General features: G+C 32.9%; 1 protein-coding gene and 1 long non-coding RNA gene across 2 annotated transcripts; one reads left to right on the forward strand and one right to left on the reverse strand.

Annotated features, from left to right (window-relative positions):
• On the reverse strand, nt 1–26846 carry LOC145311880 (uncharacterized). The gene is made up of 20 exons (XM_080150902.1): nt 26025–26846; nt 25775–25853; nt 24772–24873; nt 18106–18291; nt 17497–17642; nt 17054–17276; nt 15263–15322; nt 14643–14821; nt 13764–13898; nt 12462–13370; nt 12089–12225; nt 11485–11606; nt 10687–10827; nt 9032–10354; nt 8691–8774; nt 8149–8219; nt 7628–7706; nt 7077–7208; nt 4879–4993; nt 1–2069 (listed from the first exon to the last, which is right to left on the reverse strand). The coding sequence occupies exons 2-20, from the start codon at nt 25823–25825 to the stop codon at nt 2002–2004; spliced, it is 4263 nt and encodes a 1420-aa protein (XP_080007028.1). The 5' UTR covers nt 25826–25853; nt 26025–26846; the 3' UTR covers nt 1–2001.
• Nucleotides 5413–6967, forward strand: LOC145311881 (uncharacterized). Its single transcript, XR_013876822.1, has 3 exons — nt 5413–6111; nt 6327–6715; nt 6916–6967. It is a non-coding gene; the product is annotated as an uncharacterized LOC145311881 (long non-coding RNA).
• Nucleotides 26847–26935: the final 89 nt, after the last annotated feature.

The raw sequence follows: 26935 nt of genomic DNA on the forward strand, positions 1-26935 counted from the left end.
TTTTTGGAAAATCCACATTTATTGAAAAATTGTGAATATATACATATTGCGAATATAATTTATCAAAACGGTAAACACTTTAGTAATCAAACAGTAACAATCAAAATTTTCAAATATTTTACAAAAGTTTACGATCATAGAATATTAAAACAAAACGAAAAATTTTCCAAAGCTCACAACATACATTTTATGATTTACAATGCTAACAAATATTGGATTCAAAGTAAAAAAACGAAAAAAGAATTGTGACATGAAAAAAATTTAAAATTAATGAAATGGTAGGTAACTAAAATATTAAAGCAAACACAAAAAATGAGTTTATATTAAAATGCTAACACTTGAGTAAAAATAATTGCATCACAGTAAGGCGAATTAAAACCGCCGTTAACGGGAGTAGGTCCTAAATTTTAGTACTGATTATTTCACAAAATAATATCTTCAATTTATATTGAAGTTATAAGTTTACTGTAACAAAAAAAATGAAAGATATCTTTTAGAAAAAAAATTAACGCAGTACGATAGTAGAACAAGCACTAATTATAACCACGTAGGTAAACATCGTAAATTAAAATAACAGTAAAATTTGCAAACATTGCACACACACGCTTTTGTATTAAGTAGAATATTATAGCACTGAAGTAATATTAAAATTGATAAGAAATAGGTACCTAGATAATATATGCAAGTACAAATTTACAAAGTATCTTACATTAAAAATGATAAATCAGTTAACATCTTTACATGGGTGTTTTTTTTATGTTAAAAAAATCATATAAGTTAGATGACAAAATGCTTACTCGGACATTATATAATCTAAACTAATCCTTAACTTCCCAAATTGCTTTTTCTAAAAAAATATGTTAGGGAAGATTGGTACCAATGAAGTTTTTTAAAGAAAAAAGATATAAATCATTTGAAAATAAATGTTAAAAAAAAACAAGGATTAAGGCATCAGATAATAGCAAAGCTCATGATAAAAATAAGACAAATAGTAAGGTATTACTTGAGAATATAACTTCAATATGATAAAGAGTAAGGTCCAACACTAAGATTTGCCATTCAAAATATTACAATCTGTTTAACAAGGCATATATAAAATATACACAAAATAGTATCAATACATTCGATGTTTAAATTATGTAATGCATAATCTTATGATATTAACACACAAGCACAAATTTTTAGATATGGCAAAATATCTTTAATTTAAAAGCTACAAAAGGCCTTAAAGGATAAATAATTCAAAATTAAAGTAAAACCACATATGGTTTAAAATCTTTTCATAAAAATAAAAAAAAACATGTATAGAGTCTAAAAAGAACACCAAAATATTGATATGTATGTAGAAATTATATTGAGAAAAAAAAACCAGCACAACTTAAAGAAAGTTTAAATTATAAGTATACAAGGATGACAACATCCATAAAAGCGAAGCACTGAAACGGTAGGACAAACGGACATTAACACTTACATAGTGTCAGAACTGAATAATCAGAATATGAATGTGTAAGAGTCGATGCAAAATTTTAAGTAAATTTGTTGAAAAACTGCTTTATACAGGATAATGTTTATGGACATACTTTCATTTTTAGGACTTGATTATAGAGTTGCCTCGCTTATAACATTATACTTTGTTGTCCCAGGAATCAATATACCAAAAATCAGATCAATCTGATGATTAGATCAAATAAAAATTTGATGTTATAAAAGTAAAAAAATCAACATGTTTAAAATGGACGTACAAACATTTCGGTGATGATTATAGAGTTGCTACGCTTTCTAAATCGTACCTAACTACTAAAGGAATCACCATGCAAAATTTTAAATCGATAGGACAATTCTAACATGCCTAAATTAACGAAAAAAACTATCCGTTACGGACGGACGGACGTACGGACGGACCGACCCTAATTATAGAAAAGCTTCGCTTTTAAAAAGATGAGGTTTACAAGCAAGAGTACAGTAAGATTTAAAATTGGAGAGGTAAGGACAGCTCAGGTCCTATTTGTGTCCACCAGATTGTTGATGGTCATTGCTCATATCCACACTTCCTTCCTCAACATCTCGTCCTGAATTGAAAACAAATATTTTCTTGTCTTTACATGTATACGGATGAGATTCAAGTACGACTATAGAATAGCAAGGACTGTTACAACTAGGGATGGAAATCCGTCAAATTTTTGGAACGGATTCGGATTCTTACAAGAATCCGTCCAAAAAAATGGCGGATTCCAGATTCTTATTTTTGGCGGATTCCAGATTCGGATTCCGGATTCTAGCAACATTTTAAGAGGCTTTTTTTTTAATTTAAAAAATTAAGTGCTACATATGTCCTAAAAATTATTGTTCTTGGTGTTCTCTATAATTCACTTCCGAGAATCGAACCAGATTTTAATAGATTTTATAGGTACCTATATAATGATGATAATCTTTGCCTTCAAAAAGGGGGAGTTGAAAGAAAAAACTCAAGACGCTAATTTTAGCCTACCAATTTAGAATCCGAATCAGCTATTAAAAAACAGATTCCGGATTCGGATTCCAAAATTGACCAAAAATTGGGTTGATTTCGGATTCGGATTCCAAAATTGACCAAAAAATTGGGCGGATTTCGGATTCCGGATTCGGATTGCCAACTCTAGTTACAACTTTACAAGCTTCACATCATGATATAAAATGGATTTAACATTAGATGTAAGATCCACATTCCTTACTGGAACTTCCCCTATTTAACCTAACGTTGAGCTTTTAATAAAATGAATGAACATAAGGGCAAGTCTAAATTAGGTAACAAAGTTAGTTTTCATAAAAACTTTTGCTTTTTTGGAATGGGGTATTCCTGTCCAGTCTTTTGTTTAGGAATGAATATTTCTTACCCGAGGGAATAAATGAATTCTCGTGAATAAATGATGACCTATCGGTCCATCATTTATTCCCTCGGGTAAAAAAATATTCATTCCTAAACAAAAAACTGGACAGGAAAATCATTCTCATTTAAACAAAAACTCATTTTTAAAAATAAGAGTTCTTTTCAAAAAATATTATAGATATAAAAAAAGGAGATTATTTTCTTTCTTTTAGTTATTAATAAAAATTCTAAAATCTTCCAAAAAAATTTAAAATCTTCTAAAATTGATACCAGGGATATAAATGAAGATACCAGGGAAATAAATGAATATTCAGTGTGGCCACAACCAAAAAAATACTGATACTGAAGAAAAAAAGGGAAATACTGAAAATACTGAATCCTAAAACAAGAAAAAATACTGAAGAAAAAAAAGGAAATACTGAAAATACTGAATCCTAAAATAAGAAAAAATACTGAACAAAAAATACAAATACTGAATAAGTATTTTTTTTATATGATTCCTCATTTCAAAATTTCATATCATCATAGCTTTATTATTAGGGGGATATTTTAAAGATCTTTTAATTTTGCCTCTTAGATTTTCTTGCACCAATTAAGCAGAAAATGACTGATAAATATTTTAAATGATTACAAAACTTTAATACTTTTTAGAGAGCCTAGACGTCCAACCTTTTTTTTTTGGGGGGTGGGGGGTAAAATTTTTTTAAGGGGGGTAATTCGCTTTTTTTGGGGGGGGGTAAAATGGCGCGCGAAGCGCGCCGCAAATTTTTTTTACCCCCCCCCAAAATTTTTTTTTACCCCGGGGGTAAAATTTGTTTGGGGGGGGGGGGGGGTAATTACCCCCCATGAAATCTGTTGGCAGGGGTAAATTTTGTTTCCCCCCCCCCAAAATTTACCCCCGGGGAAAATTTTTGGGGGGGGTAATTTAAATTTTATTAAATATTTAGTATTAAAAATTCGCGCGAAGCGCGCAAAATTTTTTTTAGTTAAAGATTTTTTATTTTAGGGGGGGGTAATTAACCCCCCAAAATTGTTTGGGGGGTAAATACCCCCTCCTAAACGGTTGGGGGTGCCTACGGCACCCCCAGGGTAGGGTAAAATTTTGAATGGGGGGAATAAAATGAAAAAAAAATCGTTTGGGGGGGGGGGGTAATCGCCACTTTACCCTCCCCCCCCTTGGACGTCTATGGATAAGAGCATGCTAAAAAACTTTACCTTCAATAACCATGCAAAGTACTCACCTTAGATTATTCATTCTATCAATAGACAAAAAAAATATCTGCAAAAAATACTGTATAAAAGCATCTCAAATATCTAAAAAATTTATATTTGAGATGAAATTGAAAAAAAAATGTATATTACCATAAAAAAAAAGCAAAATTAATGTACAAAGTTATAGGGTAATTTATAGGAAAGTAAAGTGAGTCGCGAAGCGCCGAAAAAAATCTGACATTAACTACTTGAAAAAACATCTTATTTATGCAAATTTTTTTTGGAATTTAAGAAATAATGAAAATACTGAATCATGAAAATTTCCAAAAACTGAAAAATACTGAATAAAATTTTCAAATACTGAATATTCAGTATTTACTGAAAATACTGAAGCCCCAATTTCCAAATACTGAAGAATACTGAAGATTTTCAGTATACTGAAGAATATGGCCACGCTGAATATTTACATCCACTATTTAAGGGGTCGTTTATATGGGAATGAAAATGTCCTTTCGTGTTCAGAAACCCTGTACCTACTTTGGCAAAAAATATAAATATCAAATTAATACATAGAACGACTGAAAATTGATAATAGGTACCTACTTTTGGCCTAAAAAATTGATAAAACGATAAAAATCTAAGATATTCCAAATTTCTAAATGTGGACAAACAGACACGCAACTTTTTGGAAACATTTGATTTAGAGTTCCTAAAAAAAGACGAAAGGTATCATTAGACATGTTTTTTTTAATTGGTGGAAAAAAGGAAAAACATGAAAAAGATATATATAAAAGTGTTACCTATATCGTCACTGTCCCTCGACACAGGGCTGTCACGGCTTAAAAGTCGGCTGCCGGACATGTTCCGGCCAGAACGGTGATATGTGTCGCCAGGTCCGGATAACAGACTATCATGCTGTAATAAAAGGAATAAATTATTTATTTATGTCACTTATCACCATCAACCATAAACTTAAAACTAAGGAAGATAGAATTAAGTGCCTAGTTCTTTTCAATAAAGAGGACAAAGTGAGTTTTAGCAGATTTTAAGTGCTCATAAAAAGTGGTCTTTTGTAGCATGACCTTCTGACTGACGAACACATAAATTCGACACTGGATGCTAGTCATGTTAAGCAAAAAAACAGCAGTCTATCTTAAATACAAGCCGAAAAAAATACATTTCCCCCATCACGTTACGGATGGACAGACATCTGAATTATATTTATAAATTATGTTTACTTCTAAAAAAATACATGGTTGTAGAAGAAAAAAGTTTATTATGAAAAATAAACCTATGTATATTTCTTAAGGTAATAGGCATGTGTATTGTGTATGTGTTTTATATTTAGAAGGAATCCAGTCAAATCACCCCACGAAGACTGAGAGAAGGCTTCCCTAACAAGGCCAAAGTTTAGTAATTTAAAATATGTTAAAGTAAATTCACGCAACCTATTTCTTCACCATAGAGCAAAAAAATATGTATCGGAAATAATGCTAATTACTTACAAAACTTAAATTTATATTAAATTGTAATTGTTTAATGCAAAAGCCATTTTTATTTTCAAATTCATTTTTAGCAAAGAATATTTAATTTTGTAAAAAATAATATGAAATATTATCCAATCTATGTATGTGATTAATCTATGACGCGCAAGCGTTCAAATCTCTATATTCGTTGTATCAGTCTAACGTCAGCCATCTTAATAAAAGCAAGGGAAAATAGTCTATCTAAAAGTTTAAAGAAAATTGTTATTTTTTGGTACAAAATACACATTTAAATCAATTCAAAGCATTTATAAAATTAATTTGAGCTTTTTACTTCCAATTTTATTAGTTTTTAACAACTTATTTTGTTTCTTTTAAGCAAAAATTGGTTAAAGTAACTATCGTTAAATTGTATTATATATATATGTAAAAAGTGATAAAGAAACCTATATCTACATCAAATAATATGGGCTAATCCATTTCAGAAAGTGCTAACGAGTGAAAAAGTTCTCAAAATGTAATATTAAACTGTCTCTGCTGAGATACAAGGTAAAACAAATATTAAAAATAGTCAATTCATTCACCCAGCGAAGCCGTATATGCAAAGATTTCATTTAAACCAAAGTTGAAGATATGATTCCATTGAATTCACTGTTCCTATTTAATTGTAAAGAACCAATAAATGAGTACCGTAACGGCCTCCAAGTTAACTTTAAAAGCATTGTAGTCCATTAAAAGTTTGGGCTTAATTTGATATTATTAAGGCCTGGAATTAGCTGAGCCTGTTGAGAGTGGATCTGCCCTCTTTATCTCTAGTGGAGAAGCTTGTTGGTGCCCCTCGTGACGGATCAGAGGGAAAGCTTGAGCACGAAGAACCATAGGATTCACCAAGTGGAACAAAGAACTTGGAACCAATAGCGAAAAAGGAGATCCTTCGCTAAAAATAAGACTGAAATTCTGCCACTGTAACACCGATTCATATGGAGTTATCCTCAAATCTGGCTTGTGGTCTGAAGTATTAAGTCCTTGACTGCCGTGGAATTGTTCTGTATTGATTACTGCTGTGGATATTTGCTGTTGGTTATGTTGATGAGATGATCTGATAAGCCTGTAGTTCTGGAAATTATTAAGTGGAAAGAGCTGGATTCGAGAAGTAAGTTTTACATTCTTTGACTAATGAACCATTGGATTGTTTTAATAAAATGCGCTATTCTGAAAAGCCCGAAATCTAAAAAAGACTTTAAAAAGAAACTAACAAAGCAATGCAAATTTTAGTATTTTAATTCTGTATTATACTTTATTGTTTTATTTGTAGTTCATTTATAACAACCTAATTCTGTGATTTTATTTTAGGTTGTTTAAAACCGCTGTATTCTACCTGAATAAACGAGTATTGAAAGCTTCATTGATTGTTTTAATGGCAGTTGTTCATTCTGGGACACCTGCCGCACTGCTACATCTCTAACTAGTGGGTTGTAGTACAGTATGTGTTACATATTATAATATAAACTTACCCTAAGCTGTGAGGTTGCAACACGTAAGAGTGAGTCAATCTCGACCAGACCATCCATGTCGGACATGGTCTTCTGTGTCATGATTAGGTTGTTCAACGCTGTGCTCAACTCATCACATAACTCAGCCATACGCCTGTCATCATTTCATACTTTAAACTTTGAAAAATGCGCAAATTAAATTTAAAAAATACCGGAAAATGTCAATTCTTCCCTCTATTGCTTTTTAGAGTTGTTCTAAGCTTTGAACAAAAAACATTGCTGCGATTGTAATATAATAAATACCTAGGTAATAGATCTTCAATGGCAATCAAAGTAGAAATAATGACTAAAATTTTCATTTACTTTACAAAAATTTTGGCAACTAAATTAGAATAAATACATAAAACTTAATGGGCTTACCTACCTATCTATTTGAAAAAAATAGAATGTTCTACCTACGGATAGGAATAAACTTTATATGATTGTAAGATTATAATATAGGTACCTTATAACTTTGCTGAATATTTTTAAACATAAAATATAAAAGGTATTAAAATGTCAAAGTATAAATTCCTAGTCATCTGAGCCGGATTTTCTCCATGCAAGGCACTGTGAGTGTTCTCGAGGATGTCTACTATGCTTTTCAACAATCTAAAAACAAAATCAATTAATTAGGTTACCTAACAAGACAAGAACAAAAATAGTACCTACACACAGAACAAGTAGACAAAACATTTTTTAATTTATTTTACATTTTTCAGGCACTTTGTTTTGACTCTTAACAAAAATTACAAGAATATTTAGGGAATATTAACAAAGTAAAAAGGACGTCCAAGGGACAGGAGGGGGGTTTAGAAAAGTAATGGCCCCTCTAAAAAAATATTGAATACCTACTCCGGTTAATTTTTTTTATAGTGGAGAGAAAGTTGTATTGCATAATTTCGATGGGCTTCGACATTTCACCCCACTCCCCCCCCCCAAAAAAAAAATCTAAATATTAATAGTTGTCTGAAAATTAGCATCTTATGTCAAAACTGGGTAGGTACTTATTTAATATTTTAGTTAATTTGTATATTGAGGATTTTGTACTTACTTGTTAGTTTCCTCCTGCATTTCTCTGCACGAACCTTTCTTGTTCAACAAATTCTGTTGCGCTACCCGTACCTAAACAAAACAAGCTTTTAATAATGTAAAGATATTTGTATTTCAGCTTAAAACCCTAGGTACTTATTAAATTCATAAAACTTACCCGATAGGCACAAATAAATTGGTCTAACCGTTTTAAAGATCTTCAGCTGCATACAAAGTAAAAATCATACTATTGACTTGAGGGAAAGAAAGGGAGGGGGAGGGATAAAGTCGAACATTAACTTTCAATTTTATTTATTAGGTAAGAAAAATGTAAATTTTTCTTAGTCTTTTGTGGGTATTTTTTTTCAGGTTCTTTTAGGGGGGTGGAGGTTCCCTCCCCAAAATAGCTTTAAAGAAATTTAACTAAAGGAGAACCCTAGCGGCCCAGTAGTTAGCGAGATCCTAAGCAACAGACAGTAACGCATATAGACATCCTGTTATTTTAAATGTCATATCAAGTTCACTGTTATCTTAAAATACCAATAAAGTTTGACTGCCTCCTACCTTGTTTAAAGTTTCTAGAAGAAGATTAGTGGACGGATTGACACAAGTTTCTTGTAAGGTACAAAGTTTGTTCATCAACCGTTTCTAAAAATAAGATAAACATCATTATAAAATATTTTAAAATGCAAAATGTAAATCTTTAGGTAAGTAAAATATTGGTCAAAAGGAAACACATTTTATTCGAAAACATTAATATAAAGAAATGATAGATGAGAATTAAATTGTAAAAAAGATGTTTAACTGTTCTCCTGATTCTTGTAAATAAATAAAGCATATTGTTTAAACTTTTAATATAAAATAAATGAATATATAGAAAATAAAACTAAAGAAATAAAACTTACATGTTCCTCTAGTAGTCGTTGTTGAACATTATGTATAGACTTGAACAGATCCTGACTCAACCTATCCAAACTCTCACTCTCCGCTCTCTTTCTTATCTCCTCCAGTAGCAGCTGAACATGGAAGCTGGGATCATTATCTCCAGCGCCGACACCAACAGCTCCATTGCCACAATTCTCCACAGCCGTTTGAACACTTTCTAACCGCCTTGCCACAACCTCAACCCTGTCAAGCAATCGGGATGAGTTTGCTGACTCGCTACCGCTCGCACCATCATCCCCACGCCTACCGCTGGTTGAAACTAGTCGTTTGATTCCATGCAGTTTATTTTCAATTTCACGTAGTTTTGCCTCTATATCAAAAAGATTGTCGGTAACTGTATCAAAACTTTTTTGATTTTCATCTCTAAGTGCGGCAGATACTGCTGCAGCTAGATTATCTTCTAATTCTCTTGTGTTTAACTGACTACTGCCAGTTCCACCACCACCTCCTCCCAATCCTTTCATATCTGACAAACCATTGCCTATGTCAGACAACCTAAACTTTATGTCCTCAAAAAATGCCTTCATTGCCTCCTTAGTGGATACTTTATCCGCCAGTTCTTGGAAATGATTTGTAAGATCCGCCATCATTTCTGACTGGTTACTAAGCTCTTCCTCGACAGAATTCTGGAATTTAGACAGCTGGTTGGATATATCTGAGCTCACAAAATCTGTTGTCTCAACTTTGATTTTCTCTTGTACTTTAGTGCTTTCTTTTTCATCAGTTTCCTTTTCTTCCACTAAAAACTTAACTCTGTTGATTATTTTACTCATTTTTTCAAGTTTATTATTCAGCTGTTCAATTGAATTGACATTGGCTGTTTTGTTGCCCTGTTTAGGTTTACCAGCTGCGTTGGGACCTCCACCCTGTAGTAATTCTATTGACTCCTTGATATCGACTAGATTATTTTGAACTGATTTCACTTGCTCTTCAAGAGCATTATTGTTGCCTTTTCCATTGTTATCGTGTATAGCTTTAATAATTGCACCAACTTTTGTAATCATATCGTGTGTTCTTTTATCATTGCTTGCTACCGTATTCTTGACATTATCTACAGCTGAAGTTGTCTTCTCTTCTAGATTGTAAATCATGTCATGAATGTCATCTAATTGAGTCTTGATTTCACTTCCCATCGTTGACAACTCAGTTCTTAGTTTTTCAGTTAGAGCATTAACCTCAGAGTTGCTAGCAACAGTGTTTGTTTTGTTGGATGTATCACTGCCATTCTTATTTTCACTATTTTGTCTTTCTAATGCATGTTGATGGGATTCTAGTTTAGAAACCTGAAACAGGAAGACAGGATTAATATGGAGATTATTTAAACAATGTATCTAGATAAAGTAGTGCATTTAGAAATATTATAGAGTACTAAAATTTTGCCAAATATTTATGTTAAATTACTAGGTACCAACCTTATTTTTTTATGATTTTTAAAGATTTTTTATTTATGATTTTTATGATAAGGATTTACTAAGGGGGGAGTTGTGTGAGACACTTTAAATAGGTAAAATATAAAACTGTGGAGAAACGGCAGTGGAACCGCCATGTCACTGCCGCCGAAAACCGCAGATACCCTGTAAATAGAATAATACCAAAATATCTGACAAAAATATACCTTTGAAATGAGTTTCTCAACGTTATCAAGAATTTTACTGAGCTGAGGTGCCAGAACCTTAGAATCTGAGCCAGCGCCGCCAGAATTCTGGACAGCCAACCGCTCCAGACAGGGTTTTAGGCCTTCCTGTACGACTCCAAATCCTGTGGTTGCAAATATCCATTATTTTGTGTTTATATTTAAACCCATTGGGCAAATGTGAAAGTATTATGTTAAAGATTTACATCAACCCGGATAAATGTTTGAATATGATTAGTTTTTATGAAAACTCATGCCTTTCAGAAATGAAAAAATAACCAAACCCTTTTTACATATACAAATTATTTTCTGCAACTTAAAAGTTAAACAAGATTAATGTTGATATAAATATAGCATGCCAACCTTACTCTTCAAATGACCTTAAAAGCAAGAGAAACTAACCGAAAAAAGTTCGTAGCTAGATTAGACGATTCTTATAAACACCATTTTTTTTCTCAATTTACTCAGAGGGACCGAGCATAGTTATGAAGTAGTTTGCACTAAAACTAAAAATATGCTAATTATCACTGGTCCAAGAAGAGATTCCTGTAACACCACATTGTGTGACCCACAGTCACAGACTAACAGACAAACTTTTTGGAGACCACTGGTTTCGAGGTCCATAAGGCCTTACAAATGACGAGAAAAATTAAAAATTAAATTGAATTGGAGGAAAAAGAGAAAAATATATGCCTTTTAAAAAGGCTTTAAAAGGTTCCAAGGAGGATAATGAACAGTCATGCATAGAAAAATTAATGATATTTGATCAAATGAATAAATTCCTGAAATGATTTCTGTTTGTAATTTGGTTTCCACGCCAACATTTGATGATTCCAGGTCACTGATTTTCTTTTCAAGCCCAACCAGAACGTCCTTTATAGCGGCTGTACCAGTATTGATACCTAAAGTATTTTAAAGTTGAATTTGTCTGTATATTAAGCAGTTTTAGAATAAAACGGTTGTTTACCTAGATTGGGAGTAAAAAAGTAAGATCAAAACGGCAATTTTAAATATGCCTATTTAGGCCTAGATAAAATAAATATATATAATATATAATAATATTGTCAATACTTTCACCACTGCTAAGTAAAAACTATAGTGTTAATATTTCTTAGAGATAGTAAAGTGTACAAAGGGAAAGTTAAGGGGGGGATCCCCCCACCAAATTAAAACCATTATCTATTTCAAACTTCTGTATAATTCTTTTGGCGTTTAGCTCTTGGTTTTTACACATTGAATAAATGTTAGCCTCTTTGTATCTTTGGAGCTATTTACGAGATCTTACTAAATCTATAAAATTATATCAATATTTAGTAGTCTGTTTTCTGTTACTTTAGAAAATATTTAAAATCGTAACAAATTCGCTCTATGAAAAAACCCCAACCTGTCATACTAGCTTTCATGCTCTGTAGGGTGGTGTTGAATGTTGAAAAGGTTTGTGCGTCACTTCTACTGTTCTTTTTCAGCTCGTCTGTACATTTTGCCACGTTTTCTAGCAGCTTTAGCCCCCGTGTCTCCTCCCTAAATATTATCAACATAAGAATGAAAAAAACAGTGTCTTTAAGATTTAACTTTTGTACAGCATAATGAAAATTGTAAAACCTAAAACCTGCCCTAAGCGACCAGAAAACTTTCTTGAAAATTATAAACTGATTGTCTAGCTGTTTATAAGATTTTAGTACACATACTTACAGAAATTCTACAATCAATTTACTTAAATAGAATATTTAAAAGATTGGTTGAGATAAAACACTGACCTGATACTTTCTAGACCATTTTGCAGGGCATCGAGCCTTTTCAACAACTCCCTATTCTCACTCCCACCTGACCCAGACCCTCTCTGAACATCAGAACCTGCAGCCTCTGAACCAGCTCCAGCTAATCTATCATCCTTGATATCCTGCAACATTCCAAGAATAATCTGCACATTTTCACCGCCACTTTCTAACCCCACTTCCTTGTGTTCTAACTTGTTAATCTTTGCCGTTAGGTTCTCAAGGCTTGGAATTATTTTAGTGTATAATTCGTCCCAATGAAGTTCCTTATGGGCACCCAAGGGCACAATCCTTGTATCATTAGAGACTTGTGGAATAACATCGTTCTTGTTTTCATTATGATTCACTATTTTTAGTGGCTCTTCCAATATTTTTGTGATAGCTGGTAATATTTTGTTCTTTTGTGTATCATCTACATTTATCATACATCCTATTAGCTGTTCACTTATATCAAGCAGTTTAGCAATGTAGGACCTATCATTCTTTTGGTTATCATTGATAATATGTTCAATCTTATCAAGTCTGCGTAGGGCCGACCCTTGAAGTCCCTCAACAAGACTTCCAAACTCGCAAAAACTCTTAGAATTCTTTCCATCCAATTCTTGCAAAAAGTTGCTGATCTGACCATATTCGTCAGACGAAACTTTACGTCCCTTAGTGCCATCAACATAACTGAGCACCATTTCAATTTGATCTTTAATTTTTAATGCATTGGTAGTGATTTCTTTTGGAACATCCTCAAGGTCTTTCCGCAGATCATTGATTGAGTCCATATTTTCAGCAATGAGTTGGATACCGGAGGCCATGGCGTCAACACGTTTTAGAACAGTCTTGTGGGATTCGTCAACCTTGTGAAGGCTTTTCTTAAGCGTCTTGTTCAATTCAGAAAACCTAGAATAAAAAGTACCTTATCCAAGCTTGGCTTATACATGGTCTAAAATCATTAAGATACCCGCACAGCAAGGACAACTAGATAAAGGCTTTAAAATCAAATGTCAAGTAAAAGATAATAAATATACCTATACAAATTCTTTTCAATTTATTAGAAATCACAATTCAAAAATATTTTAGGGTTTCGAACCTATAAAGTCATGGTTTGAAATTAAAATTCTTTACATTCATTCACACAAGTACATACAAATGTAGAGAAAAATCTAATAGAAATTTTATTTTCGTTTTAAAAACATACCTAACATTTGTATTTTTTGTAAGAATGTGATCGTTTTTTGCCGAGTAAAACATTGAGATGTGCCACTCCATTCCAAGTAAAATAAAAATCTTTACCTATTATCAATAAGTTTCGAGTTTGTTGACGAATTCTTGGTTTCTATCTTGGAATTATTTTTACTATGCTTGTCCTCATCACTGCTGTTGCCCCCATCTGAGCTACTGCTGGCTGTTCGTCGTCTCTTCTTTTTCCTAAGGAAATTATAGATAGATAAATAAAAGATGATGTGGGAATAGGTCAAGACTGTTTCATACTTCAGATTATCCTGCAGGGTGATACAAAGTAGGATGCCGTACGAATGATAGAGTAGAACTTTTTTTATTTTAGGGATTTATAAAATAATATATTAAATTATTATGTATTATATTTGCTTTTATTTTTACATTACTGAATTCCAGATAATAGACAAAAGATCAAAGAATATTTATGTTTGTTGTGCTAGTAAAAATGGTGTTGAAGTTGTTTATCTGAATGAAAAGTCATGCTATTTCTTTTTGGACCATACAGAAAATATCAACTTGTTTCATACCTAGTGATTAAGATAAAAATTTGTGTAAGGGGGGGGGGGGCGAAAGTGACACTTTTTGAAACCAAAACTAAAAGTCAAAGGAACTCAACTAAAAAAAGAGTTACAGGTCTGACATTTTGCATGGCAGTTTCTTTTTAGGGGTACAATATGGAACTGTGAAGAAACGGCGTCGCAACCGCCGAAAACCGCCGAGAAAAGGCAAAAAAAAATTCGGCGGGAAACGGCGGTTTTCGGCGGTTGCACCGCCGTTTCTTCACAGTTCCATATTTTACCCCTATAAAGCAACTGCCATTCAAAATCTCAGACCTGTAACTCTTTTTTTAGTTGAGTTCCTTTGTTGACTTTTAGTTTTGGTTTAAAAAAGTGTCACTTTCGCCCCCCCCCCCCTTTGCCAAAAAAAACTTACTTGTTCTTTTTGCTTGATTTATCTTCCTTCAAGAAAGACTCGACATGTGATGTTGGGGTGCCAGGGGTTTGTTTTCTCAGGGGTGATGGGGAGGCATCATCATCCCACATAGAGGCCATTGGGGCGGGGGGGAGTTCAGAACCTCCTCTACTCACTTTGTTCATTATAGTCTGGCTCATCTAATAAATGAAAACAAAATACAACAAGGATGACAACATTTTTTCTCGACAATAAAGTACCTACACAATGTCCCTAGTAATCTGAGATCTAAAGGGATAAAATAAGACAATGGCCCATGAATTAATGTACATCCCCAATGTTGATACACAAAATTAACCCTTCTGTAGATTACAATTAGTAGGTAGTTGAAACGACACTCAACTACATGAACCAATAAAAGTCTCCAAGGTTTTAAAGCCAACGAATAAGAAAACAATAATATGGGGACTAGTTTAATACATAGCATAATGTCCTCCTCCCTCCATATTAGTACTACCTAGAAAATTACCAAAAGATTAATGGACAAAAGAAATTAGAGCTAAACGCTTACTAGTAAAAGAAATTTATAATCTGAGTAAATTCAGTAGGTATATCTTAATTTTGAAATTATGCAAAGTTACCTGGCTTAAACTTGAGATTTGAGGCACAACCTTTTCACGGATAATGTCCAGGGATGAATACTAAAAATAATTTATAATTGATGGGTATAAAGTATCGTCGATTTTACACAAAGTACCTTGTTAAGCACTGAAACTCCAACCCCTCATGGGAAGAAGTTTTTCTATATGTTCATCACTTTAGTTCAGGTTAGGATTGGTTATATTGGGTACTGGGTAGCAAAGGTAAAAACATGCCCTCCTTATTTTCAGATAATCAAAAAAGGGGGAGGTATCTCAGTGCTCAATAGGCACTTTGTGTGAAAGCACAAATAATCTAAGAATATGATATATATTAAAAAAAGACAAATTAAAAGTATGTACCTACCTAATCGGATCAGTAATATTTGACATAATGTCATTTAACATAAATTCATTTCACATAAAACATTTGACATAAAATCACTTCACATAAAGGTACATTTGACATAAAAACATTTGCCATAAAGGTACATTTGCCATAAAGGTACACTTCACATAAAAACGTTTCACATAAAGGTACATTTGACATAAAGGTACATATGATATAAAGGTACATTTGACATAAAGGTACGTTTGACATAAAGGTACACTTGGCATAAAGGTACATTTGACATAAAGGTACACTTGGCATAAAACGTTTCACATAAAGATACATTTTAAAGTGTACCCGAGGTTGTCATTTTTTTCCCCGAGCGTGGCAACTGGTGAACAGAATCTCAGTTCTGCACCACAAGCCTCGTACGACTGAAGTTCCCATGTCTATACAGTCATATTTATATGAAAATATTTTTAGAAGATTTTTGAATTTTTTTTTGAAGATTTTCCATTTTTAAAAAAAAGATTTTAGAAATTTTTATTTATTATTAAAAGAAAATCTTCAAAAAAAATTCAAAAATCGTCTAAAAATATTTTCATATAAATATGACTGTATAGACATGGGAACTTCAGTCGTGCGAGGCTTGTGGTGCAGAACTGAGATTCTGTTCACCGGTTGCAATGCTCGGGGTACCTTTATGTGAAATGTACCTTTATGTCAAGTGTACCTTTATGTGAAATGTACCTTTATGTCAAATGTACCTTTATGTCAAGTATACCTTTATATGAAATGTATCTTTATGCCAAATGTACCTTTATGCCAAATGAGTTTATGTGAAACGTTTTTATGTCAAATGTACCTTTATGTGAAATGAGTTTATGTCAAATGATACTTTATGTCAAATGTTTTATGTGAAATGAATTTATGTGAAGTGATTTTATGTCAAATATTACTGATCCACCTAATCATCTATAATACAAAGTAGCTTGATGTCTGTCTGTCTGTCTGTCCGTCCGTCCGAAGCTTAAGATCTCGGTAACCACTGAACCGATTGGATTCTACTCTTCAGGGTATATACCTATCGGTCCTGTGGTGGTTTTAAGCTATTTTCTTGGGGGGTGGAACACCCCCAACCCCCAACCCCAAAATGTAAATTTACCCCCCCCCCCAAAAAAAAAATAATTTTCTTGAAAACACATTAGACTATGAGCAGCACCAGTAGTAATTTTCTTTAGAACACATTAGACTATTTTTTTTTTTACGAATTTTGCGAATTCGTTATTTAATCGAGAAAATGTTTTCCTGCTGGGTAGGTGCGAAAATTTGCGATCCGTTCTGCTGGGTAAATAATAGAAGATGTAATTATACCTCTTGGGGCAAAGCCCCTAGAGGCTAGGGGCGAAGCCGCTAGTGGAAATATAATATAAAATATTGCAAAGAATTGATTAACATCCTACCTTTTCAACTCTATCAGACAACACACCGATGGAATCATTGAGCTGAACAATCAACTTCTCCAAATCCCCCAGTTCTTTCTTCGAGACCGTTCCAGGCAGAGGTCTGGCCGCGCTGTTTTGCCGCGTGTCACGTGACTTGCTGCGTATTGAAGAGGAGCTGCTGCGAGATCTGTCGGAGCCAGAGCTTCGTCTCCGACGTTTACGAGACGAGTGATCATTTCTCCTAAAAAAATCCAGTTTTAGTAACGAGGCTGCTCTAGGTATAATTAACTTGATCTGCAGTCAGTCCTTCCGTAACGCTATGGCGAAAATATAATTTCCTCAGCTCCTATTCATGAGAGACAGCTACCCGTTGGCCATGAAGTTTTTTCTTAAAATATTTAAATAAGTCAGGAGATGAACAAGCAGGATTTGAATGAAAGCTCCGAAAAAAACTTGTTTACCTTGAGCTTCTCTTGGCAGAATCTCTTGATTTAGAGCCTGACCTGTCCCTGAGAACTTTAAGGTCTTTGTAAATGTAGCTGGTCTCTCTTTCTACATCTTTAACATGGCTCTTCGTTGACAATACTTCGTCCATCACACTTTTCAACTAAAAAATATACATATATATGTAGTATAGGTTTTTTTTTAATATAGTGGGCTATCCGTCCCTTGTTGTATATAAAATAAAGGAGTAGGGAATGGTTCACACTAAACATTGGAAAGCGACAGATTATTGAAATTATCTTAAACCCAAGGATGGGCAAAAATAAAGAACAAGACTGTTAAATACAGGGGGTAAGTTAAGGGAACATAATTTGACTTATATTGAACCCACCAAAGAACTATGAACACATTTTATAATTTGTTGGCTTAAAATCTTTGCTTTTTTTATTAATAATCTTAATCTTATTGTATTTTTAAAAATCAAAATGCTTTAAAAAAGAACTAGGTAGCTATCTTAGTTATAAATTCTAAAAGTAAATAAAGCCATGGTAGGTTTGGTGTTAAATAGTAAGTAATTATGACTAGGTATATCTCATATTCCAAATAAAAAAAGGTTAAAATCTTACTCTGTCGGTGAAAAACTTTCTGAACTTTTCATCACTCTCGTCAATATCCTTGAGAAGGTCGTAGGTCTTATCAATCCTGTCCATAGCAGGACCAAGATCATCCAGGATCTTGTTACTTTCATTCTCTCCGGACAGAAGTGTGTCAATCTTCACACTTAGATTCTCAACTTTCTTTTCAAGCTCCTTCTAAAATAAATAATAATTCTATGAAACATTTACAAATAAAAACGGATTTAGTTCCCATTTAAATTTGATTTGAACAAATAACGAATTAGGTATATAAATTTAAAAGGGCGCAAATGACAAAGAATGCTGTTCAATTTCTCAATGTTTGAGCTTATATTGTTATGCGAGTACTTTTGCCCGATTCTTCAATACAAACTTTTTATATGATTTAAAAGTAAAGAAACTAAAGTGATAAATGTATGGTAATTTCAGACTGTTACAAATAACAATTTTGGCCTATCCCTTATTCCCTATCACATATTATTCTACTAACATCTATTATGACTTTTCTATGTTTACAATTCATAATCCTAATATTACCTAACCTTACATTCTTAATGGTGTTTTACTTTGTTTTAGAACTCAACTATTGCACAGTGGGATCTTTTGAAAAAAATCGGGACATCCAAAAAATTTAAAATCGACTTTTATCTATCCTAGGAATTAATAATGGCTGTAAGTAGACAGCTAGAAAAGAAATTTTTAAAAAATATTCATTTTTGGCGGATTTATGCCATTTTTAAAAAAGGTACCTAGTGAAAAATTTCTTTTCAGTTTTGATGATTTTCCAGATTTTTTTACACAATTTTTTCAAAGCAACAAAAAGTACATTTATGTTCATCTTATGAAAATAAGGGGGGGGGGGGGCGTAATGACATAAGCTCTTAAACCGTGAGCAAAATGGTCTAAATATTGAGCTAGACCCTTCAAACTTGGTATATAAGCCTAGTCCTATAGGTATTACATCTAAATGGCAAAAAAATCCAAAAATTTTTATTTTTAGGTTAGGTTAGGTAAGAAAAACCCTGCGGAAATGGGGTTTTTAGGCTTTTTTGGTCTATTTTGAAGTGGAAACTTGCCTTAAATTGTTTTTTCTTAGAGTTTTAACTTAAATACACTGTATCTATTCATATGAACATTATTTAAGATGATTTAGCAAGTCGGGGACCGACCCCAGGGGGCTAGGTTGGTGGCCCGCAGGGGTTAAGTTCATTTTTCCCAATATATTTGTTGTGATACATCAAATCATAGGTTTTTTAGGTCAAGGAACTCAAATTCAGAGCTAAAATAAGCATTAGACTAATCTGAAGCTAGCCCCAGCGGGCTAGGTTGGTGGCCCGCAGGGGTTAAGTGCATTTTTTCTAATATACAGCATGACCCTCGAAAAAGTATTTTTAAGCATCTGCAGCCCTTATTTCTCAATGAATTATTAAAAAATGCATATGTCCTTGTTCTCTATAGTATTCCACGTAAGTAGATATAAAAATATTTTTTTTACCTCCATTAACACCGGAGATTTTTAGTGTTAAAGTTTTGAAAAAGTGACTGAGGAAAAAGTAACTTTTAACATGAAACGACTTTTTTAGCAAAATTAAGCTAGAAATCCTTTTATTTTTGTTACTAGCAGAAACTTTATACAAAAATTAAATAAAAAATTTAGTTTTTGAGTAAAAAGCATTTTTTTACACATATTTTTTGAGTCTTTTTAGTTTAATGATATTTTGAAAAACTTACTTATTAGGCAAAATTGTTTAAGATTAAAAAACCAAATAAATCTCTATGAATATAACAGGAAAATTGAATTTGTTTCACAATCCTAACTTTAATAACAAAAAAGTTATAAAGAAAATAAAAATAAACATAATGATTTTTTAGTCTAAAAAGCTTAATTTACCCCTATTAAATAATTGAGATGTCAGAAAAGTAGGCGGAGCAACTGTCATAATTAATCCTTTTCTATAAATAAGGGTTAATAAATAACCTAAAATTTGCAAATAATCAATTCATTCAGTAGTATTTTTTGCCATTAAAAATTTATATTTTTTGGTGGAATAAAAAAGAAATATTTAGTTAACTTGTTTTTCTTTGTGTCTCATTATTCAGTTGCCAGAAAAACATAATATAACCATTCAAAAAATAAGAGAAACAAAAAAAAATCTTTTTCTCAGTCACTTTTTCAAAACTTTAGCTCTAAAAATCTCCGGTGTTAATGGAGGTAAAAAAAATATTTTTATATCTACTTACGTGGAATACTATGGAGAACAAGGACATATGCATTTTTAAATAATTCATTGAGAAATAAGGGCTGCAGATGCTTAAAAATACTTTTTCGAGGGTCATGCTGTATATCTTGTTATATATCAAACTATAGGTTTTTTAGGTCAAGAAACTCAAATTCTGAGCGAAAATTAGCATTAGACTGACCTGAAGCTAACCCCCCCCGGGCTAGGTTGGTTTTCTGCAGGGTTTAAGAGAATTTACCTAACCTAACCTAGAAACTCACTTATATTTTTACAGGTTTTTTTTCTAGAATAAACTGTGTCTATTAATGAAGACTTTATTTAAGATGATCCAGCAAGTCGGGGACCGCCCCCAGCGGGCTAGGTGGGTGGCCCGCAGGGGTTAAGTGCATTTTCCCCAATATATATGTTGTGATAAATCCAATTATATGTTTTTTTGGTCAAAGAACTCAAATTCAGAGCTGAAATAAGCATTAGACTAATCTTAAGCCAACCCCAGCGGGCTAGATAGGTAGCCCACAGGGCTTAAGTGCATTTTACCTAACCTAACCTAGAAACTTACATTTAATATTTTTTTTTTAGGTTTTTTTCTTCAAATAAACTGTCCATTCATGAGGACCTTATTTCAGATGATCCAGCAAGTCGAAGACCGACCCCAGCGGGCTAGGTGAGTGTCCCTCAGGGGTTAAATGCATTTTTTTAAAAGTATGTGTTGTCATACATCCAACTATAGGTTTTTATTTTTTTAAGGTCAAGAAACTCAAATTTACAGCTAATAAAAGCATCAGACTAATCTGAAGCTAGCCCCAGCGGGCTAGGTGGGTTGCCTGCAAGTCTTAAGTGCATTTTACCTAACCTAACCTAGAACCTTACTTGTTTTTTTTATGTGTCTATTTATTAGAACATTATTTAAGATTTAAGACCCCAGCAGGCTATGTGCGTGGCCCGCAGGGGTTAAGTGCATTTTTAGTTGTCATACATAAAATTATAGTTTTTTTAGGTCCAGAAATTCAAAGGGGTAGTTTCACAGAATGCATTTGAACTGAATTTAGTAAACTGCATATTTTTTCCTGGTTAATTGGTTAAACTACATTTATATGGCATATATTTGAAAGAATTTCAATTTTGATAGTACAATGTTAGCGGTGAAAGAATTTAATATGCTAATAGGATACAATTTTTTAATTTAATGTATACAACATACCACGAAAAAACTAGCATCAGGTTGCTATTGTATTTTTTTAGCTCCAAATTGACTTTAAAAACCTATAGTTTGATGTATAGCAACACATAATTTGGAAAATTTACCCCTGCAGGCCACCCACCTAATCCGCAGAGGTTAGCCTTAGGTCAGTCTAATGCTTAAAATAGCTCTGAATTTGAGTTTCTTGACATAAAAAAACCTATAATTTGATGTATGACAACACATACTTTAGAAAAAATGCACTACACCCCTGTGGGCCACCCACCTAGCCCGCTGGGGTTGGTCCCCAACTTGCTGGATTATCTAATATAATGTCCTCATTAATAGACAAAGTTTATTCAAGGAAAAAAACAAAAAGAATAAGTAAGTTTCTAGGTTAGGTTAGGTAAAATGCACATAAGCCCTGTGGAAAATCTACCTAGCCCGCAGGGGTTAGCTTCAGGTAAGTCTTATGCCAATTTTAGCTCTGAATTTGAGTTTCTTGACCTTAAAAACCTTTATTTTGAAATATAACAAGATCTATATTGGAAATAATGCATTTTACCCCTGCGGGCCACCAACCTAGCCCGCTGGGGCTAGTTTCAGATTAGTCTTATGCTAATTCTAGCTCTGAATTTGGGTTAACTGACCTAAAAAACTTATAATTTGATGTATCGCAACATATATATTGGGAAAAATGCACTTAACCCCTGCGGGCCACCCACCTAGCCCGCTGGGGTCGGTCCCCGACTTGCTGGATCAATCTTAAAATAAATATCTAAAGATAAGGTCCTCATGAATGGACAGTTTATTCTAGAAAAAAAACCTAAAAAAAATTATAATAAATGTAAGTTTCTAGGTTAGCTTAGGTAAAATGCACTTAAGCCCTGTGGGCAACCCAGCTAGCCCGCTGGGGTTAGCTTCAGATTATTCTAATGCTTATTTTAGTTCTGAATTTGAGTTCTTTGACCTAAAAAACATATCATTTGATGTATCACATCATATATATATTGGGGAAAATGCACTTAACCCCTGCGGGCCACCCACCTAGCCCGCTGGGGTCGGTCCCCGACTTGCTGGATCATCTTAAATAAAGTCTTCATTAATAGACACAGTTTATTCAAGAAAAAAAACCTGTAAAAATATAAGTAAGTTTCTAGGTTAGGTTAGGTAAATGCTCTTAAGCCCTGCAGAAAACCACGGGGGGGTTAGCTTCAGGTCAGTCTAATGCTAATTTTCGCTCAGAATTTGAGTTTCTTGACCTAAAAACCTATAGTTTGATATATAGCAAGATATATATTAGAAAAAAATGCACTTAACCCCTGCGGGCCACCAACCTAGCCCGCTGGGGCTAGCTTCAGATTAGTCTAATGCTTATTTTAGCTCTGAATTTGAGTTCCTTGACCTAAAAAACCTATAATTTGATGTATCACAACAAATATATTGGGAAAAATGAACTTAACCCCTGCGGGCCACCCACCTAGCCCCCTGGGATCGGTCCCCGACTTGCTGAATCATCTTAAATAATGTCCATATGAATAGATACAGTGTATTTGAGTTAAAACACTAAGAAAAAACAATTTAAGGCAAGTTTCCACATCAAAATAGACCAAAAAAGCCTAAAAACCCCATTTTCGCAGGGTTTTTCTTACCTAACCTAACCTAAAAATAAAATTTTTTGGATTTTTTTGCCATTTAGATGTAATACCTATAGGACTAAGCTTATATACCAAGTTTGAAGGGTCTAGCTCAATATTTAGACCATTTTGCTCACGGTTTAAGAGCTTATGTCATTACGCCCCCCCCCCCCTTTTTGATTGAGGTACTTTTCAGATACCTGTACCAATGTCTAATTAAAGAAAAATTTTAAAAAAATATTTTTTTGGTGGTGTAAATTGACATTTTGTGAGAAAATTTCACTAAAAATATTAAGATTTTTAACCCCAAAAAATCAGTTTTCTCCATTTTACCCAAAAACGGACAGGAGGCCCCGGGTTTTGCAATAATAATATCAATATACAACATGTATTGTGTTTAAAACAGTTTTCACAACCTGGGGCCTCTTGTCCGTTTTTGAGTAATTGGGCATTTTACATTGCATGGTTTGAACAATTTCGTTCTTGTTAATTTCAAATTTTCCCCCGTTAGAGGGGGAAGGAGTCATTTTAGAGCCCAAAGTCATCTCTGCAATGTTTTCAAACTTTTTGAGGCGGATCTTTCTTTACTTATGCATTATTTGCCTCCGGCCAACCGTTTCGCCGTTATTTGCCGCCGTAGGTGTGATTTTTAACGATTTTTGCCGTTCTCGCGGTTTTAATGGACATTTAAGGGAACAAGGAGTCCTTAAAAAAAGATGACTTATTTATAAATACTTTTATTTTAGCAATTAAATTTGCTAAATTTCATGTGTTCTCAAAAAAATTGTATTTCTAACTGGTTTTGGTTCAGCAGAAATTCAAATTCGGGGATTAATTATAATATTGCAAAAACATTATATATGCGTCTGAGAGAGAGAGAAATTATACGTTTGAGAGAGAATATGATATAAGCAATTATGTTTATATTCTTATACAAACTTTAAATGAAGATAGCTAGACTTAGAATAAAGGTATTAACACAAAATCAAAAGTGTTTTGAAAATTATGTTATTGTTGTTTATATCTGTAAAAAAAACATTAGAAAACATGCCTTATTAGTGTCCTATTTTACTTATACTGGACCTACCTAAAAATGCCGGGACTCGAACTGGGTGCACCTGACGCTATATTCATGTTCACAAACATTGTTTGCATTGAAGAAATATTTACATAGACGTTTATTTTGTTAAAATATTCCTATCCTAACTAAAGTTATGAAGGTTTATAGATTTTTTAAAAATAGGGTAGCTTCGCTCCTCCAAAACCGCCAGACGTACTTACCAAATGCACATTAGAAGTTAACAGGAGCAAAAGTTATGTTATTTTTGAGTTAAAGCAAAAGAAATTACATCATTTCGTCAAATACAAGCTTTTTTATTGATGTTTACTTTTGTCTACCCTTAATGTCCCGTTTTTTGGCAAAAGATCCCACTGTGTATTGCATGTATGATCGCTAAAATATGATTGTTCTTTACTTTTGATAAATTTGAGAACAAATCACAAATCTTTTTAAAAGTCATGAAACCCAAGCTTCGTTTTTCATATCTTAAGATAAAGTGAAGGCCACTGAATTCCAAATTATGAAGTTTATAAAACTGGCCTGGGTGTTTGCAAGATCATTATGGTCCCCACCACTACCTCCACCCTTTGCTAGGTAACCAAGAATTTGGGCCAGCTTCTCATTCTGTCTGTCCTCAAAGGCCTAAAATAAGAAAATTACTTATTAGTTAGGTAAGCTGAAATATATCAGATATATTGGTTGATAGATCATAATATCAATTAGCACTAGACCGTGTGAAAGATACCTTGATCAACTAAAGAACCGATTCTTTATTTATACCTACGATTTTTGTCTGGAAATGTGCATGAATATAAGGGGGGGTTTTTTAATGCAACCATCTCGTAATCAGTGAGCAAATGACACTTAGAATTCGAATTTTGATCTGAACTTTTGCAAGAGTAATCCTTGGTAGGTCTATTTTCCCTAAATCGAACAAAAAGTTGGAAAAGTAACGGCTAGCGGCTCAGCCGTTTTTTGCCTATTTTCAGGGTAAATCCATCATCAATTACGTAGGAATAACTTTTTAAAACATATTTTTGGTTTAATTCATGTTAAATGATAGCAATAACCAATTTTAAAATTTCTAGTACCAACAGCTACCGTCTAGAACCGTTTGATAGCGTTTTGGAGTAGAAAAGAGTATTATGTTGAGAGAGGTTTCGTGACTAATTTGCAATATAGATATCAAACAAATGGCAAAACAGATGAGCCGCCAGCCGTTAGCCGTTACTTTTCCAACTTTTGGTTCGATTTAGGGAAAATAGATCTACTAAGGATTACTCATGCAAAATTATAGATGGAAATTCGAATTCTAAGTGCCATTTGCTCACTGATTACGAGATGGTTGCATTAAAAACCCCCCCCTTAGCTTTTAATGGACGTAGGCATTAACTAGACACTTACAGTTTATGATATTTTTTATCTGATTTAGCCACAGATGGTACAATTTTAACATATAAAATTGTAACGCAGTTTGAGCCGAGCTTTGAACTTCAAGTGTGTTGAAATAAACAGTTTATATTGAAATTAAACAAAACTTTACCTGCAGCTTTGCATCAATGATTTCAGTCGTCGACATAGTGTCTGCTGACATGCTGTCTTCAGTTTAATTTCACAACAAACTGAAATAGAAACAAGGAATTAATTAATTCAAAAATAATAATATTACTATATACTGAGTAGATTAAACCCCCCATAACTGTATTTTGCATTATTTAGCCTGATTAGTTATATTTTGTTTATAACTAAAATACATTGCAATTTATGTAAATTGAGAAACATATCTAAGTTACCTTAAAAATTGAAACTGAATAAAAATGGCCAAAAACTGGCAAATATATTGGTCTGTTTACATTTTTTATTCTTCTTAAAGAAGTAAAATCTGAAAATTATATGCAGGATTATAATCATCTATAACACAAATAAGTTTGTCTTTGTCTAAAGCTAAACTCTCGGTAGGTACTTGCTAATCGGATGTTTTTTACTCTTAAATAAAGCTTAATAAATTATGTTTAGGGACGGTTTCATACTATTTCCTTGACTTCTCATACCACAAAGGAAAGTATAACTAATATAAAATTACTTTTTTTTCGCTGATTAAGAGCACACGTTTGTAAAATAAAATCTTTATATATTTCATAATATTAAAAACCTGAATTGTAATTCACCCTGTGAAACCTGAACAGGAAATATACCTCGGCTTATATTTGTTTATTACCAAAAAACGAAAGCAGGTAAACACTTTTATTTGTTGTATTTTGTTTGAAGATATTTCGATAGCAATATAAACAAATTAACGATAACTTTCTCTTTCTAATCAAATTCAATGAGGTATTTAAATTATTTTAAACTCTGAAAGAATCAAAAATAAGTAGGTATTAATAAATTTAAGTATTAAATAATAAGAAAAAATCAAAATAAATACATGGCTGAAAATTAATTATATTAGATCAAACGTTTTATATACCCAAAACAAATAACAAGACATAAAAATCAATGAAATTAACAGTAAAACATTACTGATACTAAAATAAACATGGAAATACAAATACTTGTTGAATTGTTATCATACGTAACAACAAAACCCGTCCGTAGGAAATAAATAAATCGGCCTAAAGGCGATTTCTCCTTTGAAGCAGACAGCATAACAAAGGACTTTTTTTCTCTAGACATTTTATCATTCTGAAAATTAAGTATTGAAGAT

The sequence above is a fragment of the Acartia tonsa genome, chromosome 2 (assembly GCF_053477335.1).
Source record: "Acartia tonsa isolate MP-2025a chromosome 2, ASM5347733v1, whole genome shotgun sequence".
Taxonomy (NCBI): Eukaryota; Metazoa; Arthropoda; class Copepoda; order Calanoida; family Acartiidae; genus Acartia; species Acartia tonsa.

Excerpts from the sequence above, each read along its gene's own strand:
- LOC145311880 (XM_080150902.1), bottom strand. The coding sequence starts at position 25,825 with ATGTCAGCAGACACTATGTCGACGACTGAAATCATTGATGCAAAGCTG. Across the intron at positions 13,371-13,763 it reads TCGAAACTTATTGATAATAG|GTTTTCTGAATTGAACAAGA; the intron begins GTAAAGATTTTT and ends TTTTTATTCTAG. Across the intron at positions 2,070-4,878 it reads GAGGGACAGTGACGATATAG|GACGAGATGTTGAGGAAGGA; the intron begins GTAACACTTTTA and ends TTTTCAATTCAG.